Source organism: Quercus robur, chromosome 3 (genome assembly GCF_932294415.1).
Source record: "Quercus robur chromosome 3, dhQueRobu3.1, whole genome shotgun sequence".
NCBI lineage: Eukaryota > Viridiplantae > Streptophyta > Magnoliopsida > Fagales > Fagaceae > Quercus > Quercus robur.
This window is the reverse complement of record NC_065536.1, coordinates 32,738,411-32,759,302: the sequence shown is the minus strand read 5'-3', so window position 1 is coordinate 32,759,302 and position 20,892 is coordinate 32,738,411. Positions and strand designations below refer to the sequence as shown.

At 37.5% G+C, this 20,892-nt stretch overlaps 1 protein-coding gene across 4 annotated transcripts in view; it reads right to left on the bottom strand.

The window, feature by feature from the left end:
- The window catches only part of LOC126717826 (uncharacterized), a 39,808-nt gene extending 28,381 nt beyond the window's left edge, over positions 1-11,427 (bottom strand). Inside the window, exons 1-8 of one of the 4 annotated variants that reach the window (XM_050419744.1) lie at positions 11,141-11,425; positions 10,923-10,969; positions 10,334-10,478; positions 10,035-10,218; positions 7,793-7,922; positions 6,402-6,480; positions 5,332-5,501; positions 4,937-5,240 (exon numbers count right to left, since the gene is read on the bottom strand). In XM_050419744.1, coding sequence (XP_050275701.1) covers positions 5,082-5,240; positions 5,332-5,501; positions 6,402-6,480; positions 7,793-7,922; positions 10,035-10,218; positions 10,334-10,478; positions 10,923-10,969; positions 11,141-11,339 — 1,113 coding nt within the window. In that variant the 5' untranslated portion in view covers positions 11,340-11,425 and the 3' untranslated portion in view covers positions 4,937-5,081. Of the gene's footprint in view, positions 1-4,936; positions 5,241-5,331; positions 5,509-6,027; positions 6,306-6,401; positions 6,481-7,792; positions 7,923-10,034; positions 10,219-10,333; positions 10,479-10,922; positions 10,970-11,140 lie in introns of those variants that run through there. The other 3 variants (XM_050419745.1, XM_050419747.1, XM_050419746.1) reach the window with 3 other exon arrangements.
- Between the last annotated feature and the right edge of the window lie 9,465 nt (positions 11,428-20,892).

Below are 20,892 nucleotides of genomic sequence, written 5' to 3'. Positions count from 1 at the left end.
GAAAAGGTTGTACAAGGAGAAGTTGGCATGCAGCAAGTGGATAGCATGTTGGGCTGGTCGTATGAAATTTGAAGTGAAGAATGGGCTTGAGAGTTTCATTGTGAACTTGGAAGAGAAGCAATGCAGCTGTAGGAAGTAGGACATAGTTGGCATACCATGTTGCCATGCCATTTCTTGTATATTTTTCAACAGAGAAGATGCTGAAAAGTATGTCAATGCTTGCTACAAAAGGACTACCTACATTGATTGCTATGAACCCATTATAGAGCCCATCAATGGCCAGAATATGTGGGGACCTAGTGGACTGCCACCTGTGCAACCCCCTATCAAGAGGAGACCTCCTGGCAGGCCTAAGAAGAAGAGGGCACTGGAGCCTGATGAACCTAGAAGTCACAAAAAAAATAGAGGCCTAGGCATCTCAAAACAATGCAAGTTATGTGGGAAATTAGGACACAACAAGAGGAGCTGCAAGGGAGAAGTAGGAGGGAACTCCTCCTTGCCTGGGAGTGCATCCCAAGCCAGTAGGACCACTAGGAGGGTAAATATACACTTTGACTTAGATATCCTCATTGTTTTGTTTTCAGTTGGCAAACTATTAATTGTTATTGTGCTTGTGCTTGCAGGCAGCCAAGGATGCTCAGCCAACAGTACATAGGGCACAACCAAGCTCTAATCATGATGTGACCACAAGTGCACCTCCACCCCCCACTAATAACCAGTCCAATCCAAGACCAAAAAGACAGAGGAAGAGAAGTGCAGTCACTACTGAAACCTTGAATGCAACTAGGAATGCAGCAAGATATATGGTAGCAATGAGATCTGCTAAAAGATAGCAAACTGAAGCAGGACCTTTTTTTTGTTGTGCTATATGTTGAAGCACTCTTCATATGTTTATGTAACTGCTAGAACAATTGGCATATGTTTATAGGCTGACCAAGTCCTTTTTTGTATGAATGTGTTTGGTAGACTTTGTCCCATATTGTGTAATTATTGTGGTACACCAAAAACTATCATTGGTGTTAAATATTTTGTAATTATTCTCCAATTGTTATGATGATTCAGCTTCCATTATTCAGATTTGCTGGTTTTTAGCTTTGGTTTTTAAAAGGCTTAAACTCAAATTTGCTGGTTTTTAGCTTTGCTGGGCAGTTTGGTGATTATGCAGGTTTGGTGAGCATTGGAGTTTAATGTGCTGGGCAGTAGCCAGTTTAATGTGTAATGATATATGATGTATGAATTAATGTGTAATGATGTATGTATGAATAAATGTATATTATACAGGTTTGGTAAATTATGTAGGCTGCTAGTGTGCTAAATTATGCAGGCTGCTGGTGTGCTAAATAGTTTAATGTCTCTTTCATTTTGCAATCAGTTGCTCTCTAAATTGCTGTCAAATTGTAGTATCAAATTGCTGTGTCAAATTGCTGTTTCCATTCAAAATTGTAGTGTCAAATTGTTGTGTCAAATTGCTGTCTAAAACAGGATGCTTTCTCAAATTGCACAGTTAATATCAAAATTGACAGTTGATGCACAGTTAATATCACAAACTGCTTTGACACAAACACTTAACAACAATGTAATAAATTGGTACACAAATCATAGATTAATTAAAAATACCATATTCCATTGCTAAAGTATTGGATTGCAAAGAGAATTACACCAAAAAATCAAGCCTTTTCCCACTACTACATACCAACAAATTCCAACACAAATTATGACCTTCTTCCACTAATACATACACCAAAATTCAGGTCTTTTGCCACTAATACATACAACAAAATTCAGGCCTTTTTCCACTAATACCTACCCACCTAATGACCCATTTCCCCCCCCCCCCACCTATTTAGCCAACCAGAAGAAGCATCAAACAAAGTAGCATCCCACTTATCACCAGAGACAGCCCCAGGCAAATGAGCAGCCTCTTCTCTCTCTTCCTGTAGCCTACAATGGCAGCTTCAAGGGTCAAAATCCGTTGCCTCTGCTCCGGAATCAGCACCTTGCCACGCTTGCAGATTTCATAATCAAGCCACTGAAAAAATTTACACTTGCGTCCAACCTGACACCCAAGGGCCAGATAAATGATGTTAAATGAACAACCAGAATCATGAAAAACAATAACAAATAGTATTAGCAAATACTACCTTACCAGAAACTAAAATATTATTAGCACAATGTTCTTGTATTAGCACAATTTATATTGTCAGCAACAAGCTGAGTTTTTTTTTTTTTTTCCTTAAAATTTTTAAATTTTTTATTTATTTAAGAAAACAAATTCTGGGTTCCCAAGACAAGAAAACCAAGTTGGGTTTTCTCTACGAATTAGCAAAAAAAAATTGGTTGTCAAATATTATGAAGCTGTGTTGGTTTAAGATCAAAATGACGGTCTTAGCGAGACAATAATGAACACTAAGAGAAATAAAAGGTCTGTAAATGAAAGAGAGAGGGGTTAGACTTAGGGGGATTGCAAGATTGAAACGAAAATGAAAAAGGAAAACAGAAAGGCTAAAGGGAACCTGAAGTGCTTCCAAAGTTAAAAACCCAGAAATTTAAAAACATTACAAAGAGAGATACTACCTTACCCAGTAATTTGGACAACATTAGAACCTTCTTCCAGGGTTGTCAGATGTCCACGAAACGACCACAATGGGTTTCTACGAGCAGAAGCATCGGGCTGGGCCCCTTTTCCTCAAGCTTCCACTCGATGACATCGAGCTTGAATCCATGGAAAGCAGTTGATTTCGACTGTGTGGTGAGCGAGGAGCAATTGATTTGAAGGTGTTTTTGAGTTCGTGACTGGTGAGGGACTTCAATTCATGTGGTGACTGATGAGCGAGGAGCTGAGGAAATTTGGGGGTTAGGGATTTCTATTTGGGTGATTTGGGGTTTTGCTTGGGTTAGGGACCGTCACGTGAGTGGCACGTGACTACTAAGGGCGGGAATAACTAACAGTAGCAGTCAGGTTACTGTAGACCCATTATTTTATTATTGATTATCAATGCCGTTTGCCACATCAGCAATATCCGTTTATGATGTAACGGTAGGGACCAAAATGGAACCGTTTTTCTGGAGAGGGACTAAAAGCGGTAAAAAAAAAAACTTAGGGACTAAAATGGGAATCGGCTGAAAATGTAGGGACCAAAATGTGTTTTTCGCCAAAAAAATAAGGACGAAAAAATAATTTTTTTTCAATACTTTAAGGATGAAAAAAAAAATTAAAGTTTAAGGACAAAAAGTGAGACATTTTCAATAATTTAGGTAAAAAAAAAAGTTCAATAGTTTAGAAATGAAAACGAGCTTTTTAAAGTTTAAGAATAAAAAACAAACTATTGGTCAATTTTAGGAACCAAAATAATATTTTAGCCTTAATTAATTACACAAAAATCATGATACTCTACTGGAAATATATCATGTTTTTAATTACATCCTTGTATTAAACTTAATCTAATGAGATTTTGACATTTAATTAACTGAAATGAATTCTTTGAAGGACTAATCAAAATTTTATGGATTAAATCCTAAGTTCCAAGAATGCATCCTGATCATTAAAAACTTGATATGACTTGATCATTTGATTTGGTGGTTCAATTTTTCCATTCACCATGTCATGAGCTCCTATGTATTTTGGAACTCAGTGTTCTCTCATCTAATTTCAAACAACGTTTCTATTCTTTCATGGTTACAATTATCATTTTGTCCTTGATTTATGAGTCGACCTCTAGTTGCAAAATGGGATGTAAACTGATATACTCCAAATTTCATGATAAAGCTGTACTCTTAGGTGAAGTTACAAAGATTTCAATCTAATGCACTACTCCTTTCTACAATGAGTAACCTGGAATTATATTAGCCTTAGACACCCTAAATAGCACCATAAAAATAAAAAATAAAAAATAAAAAAAAAAGGAAAGAAAATTGACAGAAATAAACCTCAATGAATTGACTTGATACTCCCCAAATTTTGTTCTTAAATCTAATACCTCGAGTTGTGCCAAAATCAAGATAATACACTCACTATTTCAAAATCAACATTACAACACAATGTCCGGATTTATTGATGTCTACTAAGAAAGAGTTTAACACAGGAAATTCAATATTCTTATTGTCAATTTGCATGGTTAAGGGATATTTTCAATGTTTTGTAGGTATTTGGATTATTTTTAGATATTTTAAGGGTATTTCAATCATTTTAGAGATTTGCAAGATTTTTTTTATTTTAAAGATTTTTACAGGGGATATTTTTCTCATTTTAAAAGTTTTAAGGATAATTTGATGATTTTGAACAATTTAGGAGAATTTTGATCATTCTTAAAATGTTAGGAATACTTCTACCATTTTAGAGCTTTCTAAGTATTTTAGTTATTTTAGAGGTTTCATGCATAATTGCGTATTTTAGTCATTTTAAAAGTTTCATGTATAATTTGGTCATTTGAAAATTTTAGTGGCAATCTATAGGCTTTGAGGGTAGTTTGACCATTTTTGAGATTTTGGGAATATATATGTCGTTTTGAATGTTTATATTCTCTTAAGACTAAAACTTTTCACTTTTCAAGGACAGATAGAGTACTTTCTTGGTTAACATAAAATGTTTTAGTTTGACTAAGTTTTTCAGCTACCCCAAATGCCTAAAAATGAGAAAAACATATAAAAAATGCTTTACACCAAAACAAGCAGGGCCTCAACCCCTAATATGGCATTTTTCCTCGACAATGTGGAAATAATTTTTGTTTAACCAATTTTTTCAAACCCAAACACTCGAAAATGAGGAAAACATTTTCTGGAAATTCTTTTATGCCGAACAAACAGTGTCTTTATTATAATAAGTATTTCCAGGAAAACATTTTTTGGAAATTCTTTTATGCTGAAACAAACAGTTTCTTTATTATAATAAGTATGATGTATGACCCAGCATATGTGAGAGAGAGAGAGAGAGAGATGATTAACGGTAAGAAATCAAAACAACAATGGTAAGAACAATGATCATTACATCGAGAGCCAAATTTTTTATTTTGATCCAAGTTAGTTTAATTTTTCTTTTCAAAAGCACATGTAGGAATATTCTAAACCACATTATCCATTCCTTTCTAATGCTTTCCACCCTTTGCTTTGGAGTCAGAAACCAGAGCCTTGATGCAGAGACGTGGCTTGGTATTAACCAGATTTTGTGGCAAAACTGAGACAGCAACCACCAATGACCCGTTGGGTACTCCAGAAAGCGGAAGCAGCTCAACAAGAACCGAAAACTGTATGGTGATGAAGTTGGAACAAGCACAAATAAGCCAGGAGAATGTAAAATGTTTGTGAACAAGTGAGAAATGATAACAGTTTTTTTACCTCTGGAGATTTGAGGTCTACAACTGAATCTGATACAGCACTTTTTACTGCAGCAGCCACAACGCCAAAGCATTTGTTACGGTCCAACAAAGCAAACTTATCAGAACCATTTGAAGTATCTTTCACAATCTTCAACTCTGTCTCCTCTATTCCTCGTCTGTTATAACCAACTGCAAACTACAACATACAGATTTAATTCATGTGACAAAAGTATTGGCTGCTAAGGCTTTTTATGCTTTCTTTTCCTTAGGGGGAAAAAAGGCATAAAGAACATCAAAAAAAAAAAATTCCAGTTGCTGATTTTATCTGGCATCATGTAACTCAACATTAGCAAACATGTACCAAACTGGGGAGCAGCCAAGACTAGGAAAAGAAAATAAATAACCCACGATAACAAGGATGGATATAAGAGGTAAAATTGACTACAAATTGCAATTTGCTAACTCAATACAAGTTAATCCTGATGCAAAGAAAGTTGAAGATAACTTTTACAAGCACCTGAGCATGGAAAAAGGAACACTAAAGGGAAGTCTAAGTATCCATAAGCTAGCTTCTGTGATGAATCTTGGTTTCTTTAAGTAGCTTATGCCTTAAACTCATTATTATAATTTTTTTTATAAAAGTTGTTATGTAATAAGGCGTCTGACTTTTAATTTTAATTTTTAGAATAAAAGTAAAAAGGCAAAGCCCAAGTACCCGAGAAGTATAAAAGAGCAACTTCAGAGATTAAAAAGATCAAGGAACTCTAGAAAAGAACAATCAACGTCCCCGATGTTCTGCAGAGCAGGGAAATTCCAATTTCTGCAAACGATCTAGGGTTGTGTTCCCTTCAAATACATCATATCAAACATAAAGACGCATCTGAGCTTTGATTGCCTTTGAAAGCACATCTCCAACATGCTAGGAGATCTTTTGCTGAAAGACACATGATCCAAGAGACACCAAATAAAGAGAAAACCATAGACCAAAGATCCCTAGCAACAGAAAATGAAGGAAAAGATGAGCAATATACTCCCCATCTACTATACCATAGCAATTAAAAATGATGATCTTGCCCTTTTGAAGGTTACCTGTGGTAAGAATATTACCATGAGCATCAGTCAAAGCAAAAAAAGAAACTTTCCAAGGGACTTTAGTCTTCAAAATCACCTGCCAAGGTAAAACCTCCCTAAGACCACCACTGAAAGCCTTATAGTAAGATTTCACATCAAATATATGATTCTTAAATGAAGACCAGCACATTTCATTTAAACCATTTCCAGAACTGCAAGAAGCATAAAGAAGGGCACTAATGGATAGCACTGTTGTGTCTGTACATGTACTTGTCAATAGAGGCTTGTTTGTTGGTTGCATTTTCTTATAGCTCAGAAAAAAGGATTCTAAGAAGTTCATCACCACACCCCACATAATGCCAGAAAAAAGATGCAACTGCTGACTAACATCTCCAACTAAGAACTTCACATTTCATTTAAACCATTTCTGATGTACTTCCATACACACACAGCTTGAGAACCCCTAACCTTAGCAGAAAACAATTGACCCACCAACTCTTCATATTATTTAGCCCCCACAACCCTTCTCCAAAGATGTTCCCTTTCCATGGCATATGATCAAAGCCATATCCATAAAAGAAATTGATTAACAATATCGAGCCTTTGAATTCCTAAACCATCGGATTGAATAGGAGAGAAACTGTACTCAAATTCACCAAATGGAAAACTTCCTTTCATCCCCTAAACCAGGTCCATAAGAAATATCCCTTTGCAACTTCTCTAATTTTATAGCAACTAGAAGAATATGAAAGATAGACATAAAGTAGGTGGATAAACTTGAAAGAGAGCTTGTGATCAAAGTGACATACCACCTTTCAAAAAATACAATTTTTTCCACCCAACCAGCCTCCTTTCCATTTGCTCTACTACCATAATATCTCAAGCAGACCTAGTCTTAAAAGGTGAACCAAGGGGAAAACCCAGGTAGGTTATAGGAAAAGACCCCACATAGCAACCCGAAAACCTAACAAAGGTTTCCTGACTTTTTAATTAGTCATGTGACTTTAAAATAAGCATGAAACTATTAGAACCATTGCTTATATCAGAATTCCTGGTTGCCATCTTTGCTAGGGTAACATTCTATTGTTTTATTTAAGGGTTTGCTTAAGTTGTAACAGTAGCTTTTTGAGAAAATTATTGAATAAAATTTCCCTTCTTAATTTCCTTTAATACAAACTTGATATCTTTTTTCTTTATTCCCCCTCAATAATTTCTAAGAAAGACAAGCATAATTTGAATATTGATCCAAAGAGTGGATTCAAACCTTGGAATATGGTGAGTGAAAAGAAAGACAGGGTCAGTAGTTCCTTTGGTTTTAAGCAGATAAATAGTCATGCTTCACATTTACTTCATAATTTGCTCGATAAATTACTACAGTATCTGCACCGTTAATAGGTTTAAACTTTTACCTTTACAGGATGTGAAACTTTGTGCTGTTTGTCATTCATGAACCGAAAAACAAGCTTTGATACAACTATTTGCAGTTCCTTCTCATTCAAGCTGCAAGTTTCTTGGATAGGAAAAATGCGGTGACACCAACTGCACCAAAGAAATGCATTTTTAGTATTAAAGAAAAGAGATCATAACTAACCACAAAAATGAAAATCAGATAATAAGAATTGAATCATAACTTCAGTGGATTGCTCGTGCAAAAAGGAAAATTTGAGGCATCAATAAAAAATTCCAAATTCTGAGTGTGACACTTCCTAATAGATTCCAATAAAGATTACTCCTTTTAAATTAATAAAATAAGATGTTGAACCTGAACAAACATGTTCAAATGCCAAAGATATTTGGTACTTGGTTTTTCCTTATTCAGTGTTATATTAGGTGATGCCTAGCATCCCATACATTTGATGGCCTGTGGCAAAGGTCTGTTTGGGGGTCAGAGGAGTCAACAGCTTGCTGCAGTTCCTTCCTGTTTGATGTGGCAATTGGAAGGAGAGGAATGATAGAGCATTTTAGAAGTTAAGCTTTCTATTAGCAAGATAAAGAAGTTGCAGAAGACGCTTTTCTTTTTATCTTTGATTCCCCACCGTTGTTGAATTTTATTTTCTTTTTGGATTTCATTGATACCTGTTTTTATTATTATTTTAGGATTCAAGTTCTCAGTTGCTCTCTTCTCTCTGTCCTTCCATTGAATGCCTATCATACTAGGGCGCCCAACTTCTTTCTGGCTTTCTAGTTAATAATTTTAGTATTTTACTACTGATCCAGAAAAGAGGAAAAAGAAATTAGTTACCAAATCTATGAGATATAAGCTAAAACAACACTCTGAAACCTGGGGTAGAGCAGACAATATAACCTCTTGGATATTGGTACTATTCATTGAAGGATGAACCAGTTCCCCAAGTTGTCCTTAAGCCTCATCCCAGGTGCTAGCTTTAAATACTAGTCAAAATTAAATTTACTACCATGAATTAATTTACTAGTCCAAAAAATTATACGTTGGACTTGGAACTAACCTTTTTTTTGGATAGGTAAGAGAATTACAAAAGTACAATGTGTTTACGATAGTAAACCCACAGCACTTGAAACAAATACAAACAAATCAAAGAGAAGAGTTAACAGAAATTAAGAAATCAGACATGGAAATACAATTTGTAAAACCCCAAATACAAGACCACTCAAACAAAGTCCTAGCTAGCAAAGACTTCAAAAGATCCACAGGTCTTTCTTTCAATATCTTCAAACGTAAATGAATTGCGTTCCCACTAGATTAACCACATAATACAAGCCGAAACCATATTCCAAACATTTGAAGAAAATTTCCCCAATCAATTCCTCCATGCAAAAAGAAGAGAAGCATTTGTATTCAGCATTACCCATTAAACCCCAAACATAAGAAAAACTACACTCCACAAAGCACGAGCAAACTTACAACGAAGCAGAAGATGATCCATAGTTTCCTCATCACAACAACATAAGCAACTCCAATTAACAAGGGGCAAGCCCCTCATAACAAGTTATCAATTGTGAGAATCCTACCCCTAGTTGCTGTCCATAAAAAGAAAGACACCCTTTTAGGTATCTGTACACACCAAATGCTGTTCTAAGGGAAAGAAATAGAAGGGGCGTCCAATAAAGAATTATAAAAGGAACTCACATCAAAAACACCATTCCGAGTCAACTGCCAATTCAGAATATTATCACCCTCCCCCCTTGGCATTTTGGAGTAAATATGCTTGTAAAAAGTAAGTTCCATTTCCTACCTCCCCCTTCTGATGCACTCAAGACCAAATCAAAAAAAAAAAAAAAAAAAAAAAAAAAAAAAAAAACATTGAATTTTGCAGTTCTCATCCAATAATAGGTTGCAAAACTGAATGTTTTTCTGAATCGAAGGTACAACAGTTTTTATAATAAGAAAATAATCAATTAGAAAGAAGAAGAAACCAACTCATGCTGTAGATGTCAACAAAAACTCATTGTAAAAAAAATAAATAAACAAATAGTCAAATAAAATAAGAATCAATGTATTTCCAAAGACTTTTAGCCATATCTACGATTGATATTCATTTAAAGGAGAATATTTAATGTGGTACTTAAAAAAAATAGATGCAGAGTTAATATCTGAAACAAATAACCAAAAAAAAATATTAAACATTCCCAACAAAGAAGACAAATGAGAATGGGGCAAATAAGCGAACTTACAGAGGTGATTTGGAAATCCCAGATTCCACAGACTCCATAATATTTGATACAACACCAACAGTGTCAGCCGGTGTGTTTCTAGGGAAAGTAAATAGAAGTAAACCACTCCTTGTTAACTTAACTAGTGAAAGAACATGACCTCTATCAAGATTTGTGTCTGGCATTACAGAAGACAGACAAGTACCTGTCAAAAGTTCATCTGCCATCATATATCTTTTTTGAATATGGGATCCCTACACCTTACCAATGAACTAGTTGAAACCCCAAAAGAAATCATGCCAAATTAACCAGTAAATTACCACTAGTTTTCCCAGAGTTATTGGAAGCAGTCTCGGTTTCCCCATCTTGGTCATCCTCTGGGCATATTTTCCTTCTCTTAGTAGCAGCATTATCATCCGAATTGTCCAAATTTCCGGAATCAGCATTACTACAAGACCCTACATACTGCCAGAAAATTTAAAACAACCAAAAGAAGTCAGCATTGACAACAATGGACAAAATTGTGGTAAAATTCTATAACTGAAAATTGTTACTTGATGCAACTACACAAACGCTACATCTCTATATTAGTCCAAAGCTTCTCTTGACCCAATAAAGAAGTAATATAAACTGATATCAGACATGTAAAACCACACAAAATCAAATCAAATAATTGCAACATGTCTCACATTTCGATTTAAATGAGAATTGGACAAGCATGAGGAATGGTGGTAATGAAATTGCAGTTAAGTAAGTCTTCTGCTACTATTAAACGAAGAAAAGTAATTTTCAGGTAATTAAAATGCTGCTTACAACAAAGGAAAATGCTGGGTATATTGATTTTACACAGCAAAGATTTTTTTTTTTTTTTTTGTTCTTTTAAAGTAAAATTTGAGAGAAGACCTTAACCTTATCTAGGATAGAAATTGCTTCCTTTGTGGCACTTTTCTCCCTCTCTGACAAACAAGGGAACAAAAAACAGTGATTTATTAAGGTATTTAAAATAAAAAGAAGCAAATTTATAAGATGTAACTAAATATTAGTAACTAATATTGAGAGCAGAGGCATATTTTTGCAAAAAGAAATGGAAATTGAAAGTGGGTTTGTTTTGGATTTTAAGTACAAACTGATAGTGCAGGTGATGAGGAAGCCAGAAAGGGAGTGGTGGAGAAGCGAAGATGGGGCGTTGTAGTCATAGCGAGGAATACTGATCACTGCTGAGTGCTGCTCCCACGGACTCATCATCGTCTCTTTCTTCTTCTTCTTCTCTTCTTCTCCTTCTTCTTCTTCGTGATGATGCGCTTTTTCAAATCCTTCTTCCGCCATTCCCACCCGTGGAGTGGAGAGACCAGGTTATACTACCAACTATCTATGTTATGGTTCTGTATCCCTGCGATGCAATCAAAAACCCCACTTTATGTTATAAAGAAAAACCACTTTATGTTTCCCAAAAATTAAAAAAATAAAAACAATTTTTTTTTTTTTTTTATAATATCATTTGCATTATATTTCAATTTGGTCTATAACTTTTTAATTATGTCAATTTGATCCCTAACATTTAAGTGTTGTGTCAATTTAGTTATTACCGTTATCTTTTGGTGAAATTGCTAATATGGCAAATGGTTAAAATAAAAAATTAGTTTATTACCACATTAACAAAAACTAATTTTGTTGTTTGCCATGTCAGTAATTTTTATCCTAGAAATAAAAATAGAAACTAAATTGACATGGTATTGAAAGGTTAAAAACCAAATTGATACCATTGGAATGTTAAAAACCAAATTGAAATATAGTGTAATATGCTCTTTGCCGACGACTCATTACTGTTTTGCAAAGCATCAAAGAACGAAGTGCAAGTGATAAATGAGGTACTGATGGGATATGCTAATGCCTCGGGTCAATGCATTAATATGGAAAAGTCATCAGTGTTTTATAGTAGTAACACTCCCAGGCAAATGAAGGAATGGACTAAAGAGCTTTTGGGGGTAGAAGAGGTGGAGCGCTTCGAAAAATATTTGGGTTTGCCCACTTTGATTGGTAGAGCAAAATACCAATCCTTCTCTTATCTAAAAGATAGGGTGTGGAAAAAATTACAAGGATGACTCTCTAGGGTTGGAAAAGGAGTATTGATCCAAGCAGTGGCTTAATCAATCCCCACTTACACAATAGGGGTCTTCTTTTTGCCAACAAAACAGTGTGATGAGTTTAACGCATTATGTGCGAAGTTCTGGTGGGGGGCAGATTAGGGAGGAGAGAAAGATTCATTGGAAGAGCTGGAGTGTGTTAACTCAAGCCAAAGGGGTGGGAGGCATGGGATTTAGAGATTTGCGACCCTTTAACCTTGCTATGTTAGCCAAACAAGGGTGGAGGTTTTTGTATAACCAAGAGTCACTTGTCTATCGATGCTTTAAAGCTCGATACTTCCTGTGGTGCTCTTTTATGGAGGCGGCTAATTCACCAAACAGCTCATATGTGTGGAAGAGTATTTTGGCTGGCCAACCTGTTTTGAAAAAAGGTATTTGTTGGAGAGTGGGTGATGGAGCTTCCATACATCCTTTGCGGGATAAATGGATTCCTAACCACCCTTCACATATGGTCCTTTTTCCACCAACTGAGGAATAATGGGAATGGAGAGTATCGGATCTCATTAATCCTTTCTTGAGGTGCTGGGATAGGGAGAGTGTATTGCTAAATTTTCATAAACAAGATGCAGAGGCAATTTTAAGAATTCCTTTGAGCCGTAGACACATACAAGACTCGGTAATGTGGTTGCATACTCAGGATGGGACATATACAATAAAATCAGGCTACCATGTTGTTGTTGAGATCTTAAAGATTGAGAAGAATTGGGCAGAAAGTTCTTACAACCTACCGAGCAATAACGTCTAGGAAAGAATATGGAAGCTTAGGATTCCAAATAAAATTAAGGTGTTTTCTTGGAGGGCTAATCTGAATATTTTACCCACACGGGATAATCTGTGTAAGCGCAAAATTATGGCTGATAATATTTGTGAGCTTTGCAAGTCAGATAGGGAATCGGGGATTCATGCACTGTGGGAGTGTGAAGTTGCTCGTGATATATGGGCAAGTAGTGTGGTGAAGCTACAGAAATTTGTGGTGGGACAACAGGATGTCATTCAGCTATTTGAAGAGTTGCTAGTACGACTAGAGGTGGAAGAACTTGAGTTGTTCCTAGTTCAAGCCTGGTTTATTTGGAACCAAAGAAATTCAGTCCTTCATGGAGGAGTATTGCAAGCACCGAAATTGCTTAATAAAAGGGCAGAGGACTTCTTAGCAGAATTTCACCAAGCACAGGTATACTTAGGCACAGCAACTACAGCAAAAAGTGCAAATCATTGGCAACCACCACCTGTTTCCAAGTTTAAACTCAATTTTGATGTGGTTTTGTTCACAGACCTGGGGTGCTTGGGAATGGGAGTGATTATTCGCAATGAAAAGGGTGAGGTCATGGGAGCAAAGTCAGCAAAAGGACCAAGAGTAACAGATAGTCTCGGAGCAGAAGTTCTGGCCTGCTGCAACACAGAATTTGCTGTGGACATTGGTTTTTCTGATATAGTTATTGAAGGTGACTCTGTACAAGTGATCAATGCTATCAAAGCAAGCAAGGCTAACTTGTCTCAGCTAGGCCATGTGGTTGAAGATATTCAGATGCTGATTTCAGGCCTTAAGTGGGAATCTCTGTATCATGACTATTTAGCTATTATGGAATGAAAGTTCAGCTCCAGCTTCAAAAAAAAAAAAAAAGTGTAAAGAATATGGACCAAATATGTTTTATTTTTTATTTATATATTTTAGTTGTTAAGCCCATGTAATAAATTAAATAGAATAATGCTATCCACACAAAAATTTTTACAACAAATCCTATGTGATATGATAAACTACTAGTGCTGATTGAAAAAGTGAGGTCAATGGTGAACAAATTGTTACCTAAAATCTGTTGTAAAATTATTGTGAATCCTACCAAAGTATAGTGGCAAGATACTTTCACCTCTTATATTTATGGTGAATCTTACCATGAGTTTAGTTAGTAGAATCCATTGTAAATATGACATAAGTACTCCAAGATTACTTAATAATTACTTTTGAAAAAGTTATAACACTACTTAAATTTTACCACACCATTGATATGCTAAACATCAAAGTTCTTAGATGATTCCCAACCGTGGTGGTGGTTGGGGATGTCCTTCTACCCAAGGGCAAGTGGGCACACTAAATATATGCAAAGGTTGACAAACCAACACCTAACCACATCCTATTCTAGTAATTCCTGCATACATTCAACCAATAGTGTACCTCTAAACACAAAGCAATGAAACTATCACAAATTGATGAAGAGACCAATAGTACTTATTTTTAAAATTTAAAGATTGATTCTGCTCACTTGAAACTTCAATGATATAAAACGCTCGGTATGCAAACTTTAGGCATGGATAATGTATTTTGCCCAATAATCATTTAAACTTATAGTAAGATTTCACGTCAGATATATGATTCTTAAATAAAGACAAGCACATTTCATTTAAACCATTTCCAGAACTGCAAGAAGCATAATGAAGGGCACCAATGGATAGCATTGTTGTGTCTATACATGTACTTGTCAATAGAGGCTTGTTTGTTGGTTGCATTTTCCTATAGCTCAGGAAAAAAGGATTCTAAGAAGTTCATCACCACACCACACCACACATAATGTCAGAAAAAGATGTGATTGCTCTAAAATATAAAAAAGAATTTCACATTTCATTTCTGAACCATTTCTGATGTGCTTCCATACACACACAGCTTAAGAACCCCTAACCTCAGTAGAAAACAATTTACCCACTTCTCCATATTATTTAACCCCCACAACCCTTCTCCAAATTAAAATTATCTCTTTCCATGGCATAGGATCAGAGCCATTTCCATAAAAGAAATTGATTAAAAATATCGAACCTTTGAACCCCTAAACCACAGGATTGAATAGGAGAGAAACTGTACTCAAATTCACCAAATGGAAAACTTCCATTCATGCCCTAAGCCAGGTCCATAAGAAATATCCCTTTGCAACTTCTCTAACTTTCTAGCGACCCCTATAAGCATAGGAAGGATAGACCTAAATTAGGTGGGTAAACTTGAAGGAGAGGTTTTGGTCAAAGTGGTTTACCACCTTCTAAAATATACAATTTTTTCACCCAACTAGCCTCCTTTCCATTTGAACTACTATAACATCTCAAGCAGATCTAGTCTTAAAAGGTGAACCAAGGGGCAAACCCAGGTATGTTATAGGAAGAGACGCCACACTGCAACCCAAAATCCTAGCTAAGGTTTCCACATACTGACTTTTAATTAGTCATGTGACTTTTCAAATAAGCATGAAACTATTAGAGCCATTAGCTTATATCGAAATTAGTGGTTGCGCGATTGCGTCTTTGCCAGGGCAACATTCTATTGTTTTATTTAAGAATTTACTTAAGTTGTAACTTGTAAAAGCGGCTTTACGAGAAAATTATTGAAGGAAATTTCCCTATGAAGCACGGGTGCGTTTCGAGACTCGGGTGCGGGTGCGGGTGCGGGTGCGGGACTCGGCAATTTTTGAAAAAATAGGGTGCGGGTGCGGCGGGACTCGGCGAATAAAAAATGATTAAAAATATTTTTATTTATATTTTTTATATATTTTTACTATTAAAATATTCTTAAAAAACACATTAATATACTTGATTCACAAAACAAAGAAAGAATAAGGCAAGAAACGCACCTGAGGTCTGAAATTCGGCCTCTCCGGCGAGTTTCAAGGCCGAAATCGGCCTGTTTCGGCCGTATCGGCCGTATCGGTCGCCGGCCGATATGTACCGATATGGCCGAAATAGGCCGAAATCGGCAGAAACAGGCCGGTTCGGCGCGAATCGAAGCCGATTCGGCCCGAATCGAGCCGCATCGGCGCGAATCGAGCCGAGTCGGCGCGAATCTGAGAAAAAAAAAAAAAAAAAAAAAGCAGACGCGGCACCGACGCGCGGTCTACCGCGTCGGACGCCGCGTCCCGCGTCGCGCCGCGTCGGACTCTGGTGCGGCGCCCTCCCAGCCGCGTCCGTGCATTCTAGAAATTTCCCTTCTTAAATTCTTTTAATAGAAACTTGATACCATTTTTCTTTCTTCCCCCTCAATAATGTCTAAGAAAGACAAACATAATTTGAATATTGACCCAAAAGAGTGGAATCAAACCTTGGAATATGATAAGTGCAAAGAAAGAAAGGGTCAATAGTTCCTTTGGTTTTAAGCAGATAAATAGCCATGCTTCACATTTACTGCATAATGTGCTCTATAATAGGTTTAAACTTTACCTTTAAAGGATGTGAAACTTTGGGCTGTTTATTATTCATGAACCAAAAAACAAGCTTTGATACAACTGTTTGCAATTCTTCTCATTCAAACTGCAAGTTGCTTGGATAGGAAAAATGCAGTGACACCAACTGCAACAAAAATGCATATTTAGCGTTAAATGCAAGAGATCATAGCAGAAATAAAAAAAATCAGATAATAAGAATTGAATCATTACATTTGTGGATTGCTCATGCAAAAAAGTAAATTAGAAGTATTAATAAATGACTACCTAAAAGTGCCATAATGAAAATTTCAACTGTGAAATAAATATTTAAAAAAAAAAAAAAATCAACTTTCTGCACTAGCATTAGCATGATAGTTCCAAATTGACTCCACTGATTATGACAATTCCTAATAGATTCCATTAAAGATTGCTCCTTTTAAACTAATAAAATAAGATGTTGAACATGAATAACCATGTTTAACTGCCAAAGATCTTTAGTTCTTGTTTTTTCCTTATTCAGTGTTATATTAGGTGATGCCTGGTACTCCATTTGATGGCTTGTGGCAATGGTCTGTTTGGGGGTCAGAGGAGTTGACAGCTTGCTGCAGTTCCTTCCTGTTTGATACGGCAATTGGAAGGAGAGCAATGATGGAGGATGATGATGCTCAGATCGTCAGCCAATTATGATGATGCTCAGAGCAATGTTTTATAACGGTTCCTCGAGGGGTGGAAGTGGGTTTACTCGTCCTTGAGCGACGGTCATTTCTTCCAAGACGATCTTGTTTAGGCCGTCCGTCACTAGTCGTATGGATGATGATGATTTGTTCGCGCCTATCAGCTGCCCCCCTATTCCTTGATCGTCCATGTCTCGGACGGTCGTAGGAATATGAAAGGGTTTTACAGGTTCATTTGAGTAAATATATATATATATATATTTATTTTATATATCCTCTCTCTCTCTCTCTCTCTCTCTCTCTCTTTTTTTTTTTTTTTTTTTTTTTTTTTACAGTTATGGCGTTTGGGGTTCTGCTCCGCATTGATTGCTTAATGGCGGCTGTGGCTCACTTCACGGCCACGTGGTTGATTTTCATTGGCTGGGGGATCTCGTTTTCGGTGAAAACCTTTTCAGTTTTCCCGCACTTTCCAAGGCAGAACCTTTTGATTTCTTTGGCCTTTCCTTTTCTCATTTCCCCATCTTCTGTGCGGTTGGTTTCTCCCTCACTTGCGTGTTTTGCTCCTAGCCTTCTCAGTTTTCTCCTTAATTTTCAGGTATGCCTCCCATTTACGCTTTCTTTCCTTTCTGAATTTTGCTTGTATCTGTGTCTTTTAAGTTCTTTCTCCTCTCTGTACTATCCCTTCTTCTTACTGAGTGGTGTTGTTCCTCTTTAATGGTGGATAACTTCGAAGTTAGGCATAACTCTCCCTCTATAGCTTTTCTCTTTGCCCGTTTAGGAGCCTTAGTGGAACTTTCCGGCGACCCACTGGGTGCGCTTTCGCCTAACGATTCATATCCACAAGTTGAGGAATTTGTCAGTAGGGGTAGTGGGTTAGAATTGGCGTTGGGTGTCTTATACCCTTTACTGTTAAAATCTCAGGTCTGGTTTCAGTCTGTTCGAGGGATCCTAAGAGGGGAAAATATGGGTTTTGAGGAAGGGTCAGGTAACTTAGAGAGGGGATCATCCTCTAACGTAGGTGAGGAAGGGGCCGGGGTCGATACAGCGACCACCGTGCCTTCTCGTGCTCCCTTGTCCTCCCATTCTCCCGCTCCAGCTGTCGTCCGTCCTTTCCATGCCCTTAAGGAAAATTGTTCCTTGAAAATAGAGGTTTTTAGCAAATTTAAAGATAGATTCCAGTTTCCTGAGGGGACCAGGGCTCGTCTTCTCAGGAAGGATGAAAAGGCTTGTGCCTTTGCCCACGGGAAAGTTTGCTTTTATGAGGCTGCTTTTTCGTGTGGCCTCAGGTTCCCCGTCCATCCGTTCATTATGGAGCTTCTTCATCATTTTAACCTTGCACTGGGGCAACTTATGCCCAATTTTTGGAGAATAGTTGTTAGCTGTATGGTGATTTGGACGACCATCGCCGACGAAGACATGATCACGGTCAATGAGTTCGTCCATCTGTACCGTCTGAAAGAGTCCAAAGAATTTGGATATTATGAGTTTGTACCCTGGAATAAGAGGTCGCGTTTGGTAGTTGATCTCCCATCGTCCTTTCGCTACTGGAAGTCTAGATACTTCTTTATATCAGGTGACGGTTGGGAAACATTGCCTGATGACTTATGGGGGAACGTTCCTAGGCTGCTGTGCCGGTGGGAGACCCCTTTGATTGGTGCGTTTGCTCCTTATGAGATGCCCCCTTACCCTTTTTCTCTCATTCTTTTTTTTTTTTATTTTATTTATTTTATTTTTTTTATTTCCCCTTTGTTGTTGTCTTTGCAGTGAAAGATCGTCCAGAGCTCGAGAGCAAATTTGAAGAGCAGGTTTAGGCGACAATCAGGTACGCAAGGACGATCGAAGATTTTGGTGAATTGATCAATCCGCGCACTTTAGCTCGTCACTGTTTGGGGCCGGAGCCTTCCCTCTACGTCCTCAGTACCCTCAATCGAGAAGAGAAAAAACGTAAGCTGTACTTTCCAATAGATTTGTCTTCTTTTTCTTCGTTCTTAACTTCTTACCTTCTTTTTATTCGTCCTTAACCTCTTTTTCTTCGTCCTTAAATTCTTTCTCTCTTTTGTGTAGAAATGACGTCCAAGTTTAACAAAGAGATGTACAAGAAAATCAAGGACAAGAAGAATGAGCCTTTTTCCAACATAGGTCAGAGGAGGCTGAGAATCACAGATAAGGAGAGGGAGAAAGAAAAGGAGGTGGTGGAGAGAGGCTCGTCCACACCCGCCCTTAACCTGGATGAGGGTTTGGCTGCCTTTCCTGGCATTTCGGTTGAGGAGGTGGCCCGTCCTTTCAAGAAGCAGAAAGTGGCAAGCAAGGGGAAGGAGAAAGTTGGTGCCAGCGTTTGGTCGGACGCTGAGACGGCCATGGACCATGCCAACGAGCTCCTTACTCCCGGGGAGATGAAGAAAATTACGAGCGTTCCTTCCCACGAGATAGTGAGCCGTCATGTTCACAAGCTCGTGCAGGTAATCTACCACATTCTTGTCTTTTTCTTCGTCTTTAACTGCTTGACCATTTTTGTTGACTTTGATTGAACTTTTTCGTCCTCAGGTGTTGGGGGAGACTATGCACATTACCACGCAGTATCTGGCAAATGAGGAGAATGCCGTCGTGGCCAACTCGAAGGTGGAAGCACTGGAGGCTGAGGCTTCGGGCTTGCGGAAGGACTTGATCGCAGCCATGGACTCCCTCAACACTTCCAAGGAGCAAGTTCAAGTCCTGACGGAGCAGCTGGATGCTGAAAAACAGTTAGTGAAGCAGAAGGATGAACTCCTGGCAGCAGCTGCCCAGAAGATGAAAGTCACTGTGGCCAAGGCCGTCACTGCTTTCCAGACCACGGAAGAATATAACACCATCCTGTTCCAATGGTACTTCAAGGGGTTCGAGCTGCTTCGGAGATATTTGATCAAGCATGGACCTGGTACGGACCTTGAAGACTTAGATTTTGAGGCCGTTGACAAGGAGATCGAGGAAGACGAAGCGGCTCAGACAGCGGCGTCTACCGGTGCGGAACCTTCCCAGGCGATCAAGGACGACGATGTTGCCCCTCCAGCTTGATTTTGTCTTATTGAAAAAGTGTTTATTTTCTGTTTTGTTTGTATGTATTAAGTTTCATAAACAGTTGATGTTTGGATGCCCTACTTGTTTTTTGGGGCCCCATTTTTGCCTTTGAACAATTTAGCTTTATATAGTAAGTCTATTTGACAATTTGGCTTTATATAAACGTCTGCGTGTTTACCTTTGCCTTTCATGATTGTATGTGTTGTGTCAAGATTTTCTTTTGGATGTTCATCTCTTCCCCGTTTGGGGACTTTGGAAAGGTTTGCTGGCACACTGAATTTATCCTCGTCATCCTGTGCCTCTTGAGGTACTTTTGTTCCGTGCACCTTTTTTTTTTTTTTTGACTATGGATGAGGTTCGTCTATTCGAGGAATTTGATCGTCTTGCTCTGTTGGACGATGCACATCTATTTAAGGAATCTAGTCGTCTTTCTTTGTAAGACGATGTACATCCATTTAAGGAATCTTATCGTCATTTTTCTTTTTAGGACGATGTACATCCGTTTAAGGAATCTTATCGTCTTTCTTTGTTGGACGATGTACATCCATTTAAGGAATCTTATCGTCTTTCTTCGTTTAGGACGATCGTTCGCCACTTATCGTCTTTCTGTGTTTTAGGACGATCGTTTGTGTTTTTTGGGAAAAATTGTGGCGCATGACTTGCTGAATAACACTTAAGAAATACTGGATAATACTTATGAATTGAATAATAAGTAACGGGTTTTAAATAATCGCTTACATAAGACAGGAAGTATTAAATTGGGTTTTACAATCAGGCTATGGTTCCTTTTCGTAATACCTCTTTAGATGTTCGACATTCCATGGACAAGGTA